General features: G+C 43.4%; 1 protein-coding gene across 1 annotated transcript; it reads left to right on the top strand.

Moving 5' to 3' along the window:
• Positions 1-4901: 4901 nt before the first annotated feature.
• On the top strand, positions 4902-7098 carry LOC105042507 (ubiquinol oxidase 2, mitochondrial). Its single transcript, XM_010919751.4, has 4 exons — positions 4902-5372; positions 5486-5614; positions 6195-6683; positions 6781-7098. The coding sequence occupies exons 1-4, from the start codon at positions 4917-4919 to the stop codon at positions 6838-6840; spliced, it is 1134 nt and encodes a 377-aa protein (XP_010918053.2). The 5' UTR covers positions 4902-4916; the 3' UTR covers positions 6841-7098.
• The last annotated feature ends 341 nt before the right edge of the window (positions 7099-7439 follow it).

Raw genomic sequence — 7439 nt, 5'->3', positions numbered from 1 at the left:
TTTACTAACTCTGTAAATTTTGCTTTATATTCAGTCACACTCATACCCTTTTGCTTCAAATAAATAAACTTTTGCTCTTTCTGGATCCTTATACTCCGAGAAAAATACTGATCGTAGAATGCAATCCGAAATCTTTCTCAGGTAAATATTTTACCGTCTTGTTCATACTTGCGCTGTAGTCGCTGACACCAGTTGTATGCTTCTCCTTGTAGTAAATAAGCTGCATGTCGAATCTTTTCTTCATCACGACACTCTTGGACAGCGAAGGCCTTCTCCATCTTCATTATCCAGTTATCAGCCTCCAAAGGTTCAGTAGTCCCCTTGAAAGCTGGAGGAGCAAGCTTTTTAAATTCTAAAATGTTGTTCTGTTGTACTGGTTACTCTCCATGTTGTGGTGGTGGATGCTAATATTGTTGTGTATCTCATTATATCTGCTGTTGTTTAAGCATTTGCTGCTATATTTGTTGTTGCGTTTGTACCATCTCGATTAGGATCTGCATTAACTGAGCCATATCTGATTCCTGACGTGCTCTCGAAGTACTCCCATTAGGATCTACGACTCCCTCCTCCTGAGGGGTGCCATTGGTCAGATGGAGAGTGCTACCATCTCGTAGTTGTGATGTCTCTCTTGCAATTTCTTGAGTAGTTATTGTCATTCTACGGAGAGGCATAATAACCTTGTAGCAGTAAAACCTTATTAGATTCATTTATCTATTTGTTAGGATGTATTTATTATGATGTTCATACTTTAACATCCCAATATTTCTAATGTCTACCCACCTGCACTCATACTATGTCTAATTTTATGTGTCATAATTTATCCACTTAGGCTCTGATACCATATTAATTGTCACGCCCTCGGCCCGAGATTTCGAGTAGGAGGTCGCAGCAACCGCCGCATACTTATGAAGAACTCTCTCCATAAACATGCAAGGCATCTAATCACGATATCAATGTATCACAGTGAAATAAATTTAAATAATTATTATTCAACTTTAATTCAAGTAATTAAATCAAATATCTTACATCCAATAAAATTTTACTAAAAATAAAATAATAGATCTAAGTTCAATGTAGTTGACAATGCTAAATCTCGCCTCTAAAAGTTCTGCCCCAATATTTCTTTCCATGCTCGCAATTAATTATCTGAATATGACAAATAGAAAGAAAGGTAATGAGCTAGACAATCCAGTAAGTAACAAGTATCTCAACTAGATATTTCAGATATTTTATAATTTTTAAGAACAATGCTGCAAATAAACATAAAAATATATTTCATACTGATTTTATACAAACCCAATCTTTTCAAATATTTACATATAATATAATCATAAATCCGATTCGATTCAAAACACTCGTAACTCAACAGCCTCGACTATGACCAACGTTTAACCTCCATTGGCGGGGTCCACTGAATACCAGCGCACAACTCCCACTGGCAGGATCCACAAACATCAGTGCACAACCTCCACTGGTAGGGTCCACTGAGTACCAACGTATAATCTCCATTGGTGGGGTCCACTGAAACATAATTAGGCTGAGAGCATAAATCCGATCTGTATCAAAATACTTTTGTATCATAACATATTATAATTTTTCACTGAATATGTGCATAACCGATGTACCATAATATTTCAAAAGCACTTTTCTTTCAAAATATAATTTCATAAATTATGCATAATTTCAGAGAATAATTATTTATTTTCAGAATAAATATGAAATATCTCGAGAAGATGATTCATTACTTACCTTTCACAGAGCACTGAATGAACAGATCGACTAACTTCTAGAAGATTCTTCAGTGCTTATTATCCAAAATTATATTTTTACATTATTTTTAATTTAAAATTAAATCTAAACAAATTTCAAATCAAAATCTCACTTAGAATCGGACTCTTCCCTAAACTCGATCAAAATCATCAAAATGAAGCATTTCACTACGCTAATCTTAGAAAGATAACTTTAGAAAGAGAAATCCATCAAGAGAAAGAAACAATCTAAAGAGAGAAAACTTTAGAGAGAGAAAGTCCAATTCTAAAGAGAGAAAATAAGAGTTCAGACTGAAGGAAGAGAGAGAAGAGAGAGAAACTCTCTCTCATTTTTATTTTATTATTTATTTATTTTATTTTATTTTATTTTATTTTTCTTTATTTTTCTTTTTTTTTTCTTTTTCCTTTTCTTTTTCTTTTTTTTTCTTCCTTCTTCTACTTCTTCCCGTGGCCTCCTCTGGGTGAAAAAAACAAAACAGGGGACCGAATGGTCCCCTCATACGATTGGCCGACCGGCGATCGATCGGCACAGGAATGGCCGGCAGTCGGAGGAGAGTGCACCGCCATCCCAAGGGTCCCAAACCGGTGGCCGACGACGACCATCGGCATCTGGAAACCAAAAAAAATCGAAACCTCTCCCACGATAAAATCCGGCGACTCTGATCACCGGCGAGCGTGCACACTGGCACGAAAAGGAAGGGAGAGAAGAGAGGAAGAGAACCACATGCTTACCTCGAGTTCAGGCGACCTCTCCGGTGAGGAATTGCGGCGGGTACGGTGACGGTTTCTGCGAACGATTTCCGACGATCTTCGCCGTTTCGCTCCAAGATTCTTTGGTAGGAAGAAAGGAGAAGGGTCCCCCCTTAAATAGAGTCGGAGGAGAGGAGTTTGACTCCTCTCCGATGACGTTTCCGACTCCGATCAGGAGCCGATCGGGAAAAGAAGACTCCCTGCGGGAGTCTTCTTTATTTATTTATTTTTTTTTGTGGGCTGAGTTTAAGGCCCAATGGACCGGACGTTACAAAAGTATAGCAGGCGAAAGATTAGATGCCTAGCTAAGCCCTTCAATGAGAAAGTGAGCCATTCGATTTTACAACAAGTGTTAGCAATTGCTTGGTATTCTACCTCAGTGGAGGAAAGAGAAGTAGTATTTATGTTTCTTTGATTTCCAAAAAAAATTGGTGAAGCTCCAAAGAAAAAAATTGTATGAGTTGACGCGGAAGCACATGAGAATACAAAATTGTATGCTGTCAGGAGAGGAGCAAGATGCCTTTGACCAGGTAAACTTGTTTTAGCCTTTTAGGTGTCGGAAGAGAAATAGTGACATTCTGCCTTGACCGGGCAACATCATTGCGAGCTTCCTAGGTCTACCAAGAAACTGACTCTAATAATAGTGCGATAGATTAAAGGCCCAAATAGTCATCAATAAGAGGATGGATTCCAAAACATAGGTATACATATCATGACAAGTATAGCCATACCATGATCATAAACAATATCATATATTTTTACAATTTTAATTACAAGCATTGTATTTGTTCTACCAACCGCCTATAAACTTAATTATCATTATTGATATTTGGGTTCGTTAACACATATCCTCTTAAATATACAAAATTATATAAATATTTTAATAAAATTATTATTTATATATATATTTTTATAAAAAAAATTTTCTACGTATGTGCATGCGCGCGTGTGTATATTGAGAAGGAAGGACATACAAATAAAAAATAAAAATTGTAATAGTATTTATGTAATTTTATATATTAAAAAAATATAAATAACTTAATATAACCAAGGACGGTATGATTGTCATGCAATGATGTTGGGAATGGTGGTCGTTGTGCCAGAAATGATGGTGGCATGTTGCTCCGCCTCTGTTCCTTTCGCTACTAGAGCACAATGGCGGATGGGTACACAGTTCATACTCATCAAACATTAAGATGGTCATACTCATCAAACATTAAGGTGGTTGATTATGTTAGACATCCGTCCTATACTAAATTTCTAAGATGGATGGTTGGAAATGAAGGGAAAGACCAGAATAATATGGAAATTTGAAAGGCCGGTTTGAATTCTTTTAAATTTGAAGGAGTGTCTAGAATTGACAGGTGTCATTATGATTTTTTCAAAAAAAAAAAAAAAAAACGTGACGTTGATGGAAATGGAAAGAGTAGCCCACCCATGGTCCGGCGCCGCCGACTCTTACCGCCTCCTCGGGAGACCGGTGGGAACCGGGAGGTGCCTTCCTGACTTGGGGCCGAAGAAACCATTCAAATGAAAATAACCAAACTACCCCTCTCTAGATGTGTATACTTACAGTTACCCGCGGACAACCTTAATAACTAAACACATCTATGTGGTCACATCTCGTCCATCCGGTCATCTAGCCAACTCGATGATCTACCGGCCCTGCCTGACGAAACAAAGTCCTCCGCGAGACACCATAACGCCAGCCTGGGTTCATGCCCCCTACCGAGATTGCAAAACGTTGGCGTTTGAAGTTTCTCGGTTGCTGGGCTTTGAATATTCGATCACTACTAACGGGCTAACGGTCAAACCCACTTATTTCCATATCTGGAAATTAAACGCCACCGGGGGCCATTGGTGTGGTAGGAACATGGCGGTTCCGTCCAGATCAGGGGATCGTTAAGTTATTTGTCAACATATGTTGTTGCGTAGGTTCTCCTCCATTTTTCAAATAATAAACGAACACGACGCTTGAAAGAAAAGAGAGAGCCCCACGGAGCCCGTGGCAGGGGTATGCTCACCGACCATTTAGTTACACCCCTCTGAGAAAATAACCGGCTTGGTTTGCTTTGGTTCTTACTAATTTGGGCACTAATAAAATAAAATTCATTATTCCTCCATATTCATTATTTTCTTTTAAAATTCCACCAATTAATATTCTGCTGTTGAATAAACTAAATTGATAAATTTTTGATTTCTTCAATCCGATCGGACCTGATTGCCATATCTACAGATTTTGGTCATCTTGGGTCCGGGTTGTCCCAATTTCCTGGGACCCTTGGGAACCGGTCAACTCAGAGCAAGCCGAGGGAGAGTGACGGGACTCAAGGTCGCGTTCCAAACCGGCGTAAGAAATAAATCTCTCCGCCGCTATAAAAGCACCGCCTCCCTTCCATGTCTCCCTGTCAAACCAAAAAGCCCATTCAAGAAACTTCCCCGTTGAAACGCTCCCATTTTCTTGGTTTCCCCTTTTCCTTTCCCCTAATTCTGCTGAGAGAGATGATGAGTTCTTGGATGGCCGGATCCGCCCTCCTCCGGCAGCTGGGCCCCCGCCTCTGCTCCGCCGCCGGCGAGCCCTCGTACACGCTCTTTCTGACCGGATACGCTGCTTCAGCGACGGCGAAATCCCCGGCTGCCGCGCTGGTGCGGCTGTTCCCGGCGCGGATGGCCAGCACCACGGCGGCGACTCCGGCGGTCGGAGGCGCGGAGGAGGAGTCCAAGTCCGCCACCCCCAAGGAGGCCTCCACGGCCCATCCCAGTGAGCGGAAGGCGATCGCGAGCTATTGGGGTATCGACAGCAACAAGCTCGTCAAGGAGGACGGTACCGAGTGGAAGTGGTCCTGCTTCAGGGTGAGTAATTAAGCGATTCTTTTTCTTTTTCTTTTTTTTCCCCCTTTTTTTAGTTATTCTTGAATTCTAGAAATTGATATTCATGATTTCTTTTTTGAAAAATAATTGAGTAGCCGTGGGAGACGTATAAGGCGGATCTGAGCATCGATCTAAAGAAACACCATGTTCCGACGACGTTTCTGGACAAGGTGGCGTACTGGACCGTCAAGTCTCTGCGAGTCCCCACCGATATCTTCTTCCAGGTTTGTTACAAGCTCTCCCCGCTTTTTAGGAACATAGATTTCCTCTTCGCCAAGAAATGGGGTCTCTCTTCGGTTGCCCAGGTCTTCGGTTGTGCATGATACCTTGTTGCCGTCGGACCCACTAGAACGCTCTGATCCTAGCCGTTTATCAGACGCTACTTAGTAGTCACGTGCGTGGTGCGTGCGGAAGCTGATGTAGGTGCTTGCGTTTTCCCCTGCTGAAAATTTTCGCTCCGATCGATCGCCTACAAAATCGGTTGCAGGTGTTTTGGTACCTTCCGGTTTGCTCCGCCGCCTCGCTGGTGGGGCCTGCAACTGTTGATGAAATTATTCCCCGAAAGGATCGGGGTTCTATCTTTCGCGTGAAAGAAGGATTCACCTTCCTTCGCTCGAATCCACCGTTGGATCATCCACTGCTCGCTTTGAGGATGAATCCACCGTTGGATCATCCACCGTTCGGATCCAACGGCTCGCATGCATAGTGTTTCTGGCATATAGTTCCATGACTTTAATTAGATGCATCGTGTTTGTTCTACGGACCGTCGGTAGGCTTACCAGTGGTTATTATTGCCATTTGCAGAGGCGGTATGGATGCCGGGCGATGATGCTGGAGACGGTAGCGGCGGTGCCGGGTATGGTGGGCGGCATGCTGCTCCACCTCCGCTCCCTCCGCCGCTTCGAGCAAAGCGGCGGGTGGATCCGCGCGCTCTTAGAAGAGGCGGAGAACGAGCGGATGCACCTGATGACCTTCATGGAGGTGGCCAAGCCCCGTTGGTACGAGCGCGCCCTCGTCATCGCCGTCCAGGGGATCTTCTTCAACGCCTACTTCGTGGGCTACCTCCTCTCTCCCAAGTTCGCCCACCGCGTCGTCGGCTACCTCGAGGAGGAGGCCATCCACTCCTACACCGAGTACCTCAAGGACCTCGACGCCGGCAAGATCCCCAACGTCCCCGCCCCGGCCATCGCCATCGACTACTGGCGCCTCCTCCCCGACGCCACCCTCAAGGACGTCGTCACCGTCGTCCGCGCCGATGAGGCCCACCACCGCGACGTCAACCACTTCGCCTCGGTACGCATGTATTCATTGTTACTGGCCTCTCTCCATTAATTGTAAGGCGGAGTGGTAGCTTATTAATTTGCTCGTAATGCTGGACTTGTCGTTGTAGGATGTTCACTACCAAGGGATGGAGCTGAAGGAGGCGCCTGCGCCGCTGGGGTACCACTGAGTCGCTGCTGCTGAGCCTGATGTCGACAGTGGGTTGATGGAGGTATCAAGAGAGAAGAACTAAAGCTGTATATGGTGCATTAATAAAGTCCGTGCTGTTAGAGTATAGAGGCTTATTTTTGTTTTGGTTACTCATGACTATATGGAGTTTAGGTTATATTGTGTAACCTTATTCATGTTTCATTGGGTGGCTCTGCTCATATGGATCGCTGTCTTCCGTCTATATATCTATGGAGCATGTATATTTTTCTTTGGTTCATTCAAATGTGTTGTACTCTGGTGCACTGTTGTTGCAAGAAAGGATCAGAAGTTTGAGGCCTTCTTGTCGTGTCGAGGCACTGTTTGGTCTTATGTGCTGGATATATATGTCTGTGAGTGGCAAATTCAGTCCGTGGCTCTGGAACCTCGAATTCAGGAATCAGATGTGCATCAAACTGTATCAGTGGATATTATGATTAGGAAAGAAACCAGTACTCTGTCAAGTGAGACCATGGATTGCACCAGGGAACCTTGAATTCCTGTGCTCCAGGAATCAGATGTGCACCAAAATGATGTGGATGACTAATTTCACCAAACTGTACGTGTCGGTAGATATTATGA

Source organism: Elaeis guineensis, chromosome 4 (assembly GCF_000442705.2).
Source record: "Elaeis guineensis isolate ETL-2024a chromosome 4, EG11, whole genome shotgun sequence".
Classification (NCBI taxonomy): Eukaryota; Viridiplantae; Streptophyta; class Magnoliopsida; order Arecales; family Arecaceae; genus Elaeis; species Elaeis guineensis.
Note: the sequence above shows the minus strand (reverse complement) of the source record. Positions and strands in the feature narration are given on the sequence as shown.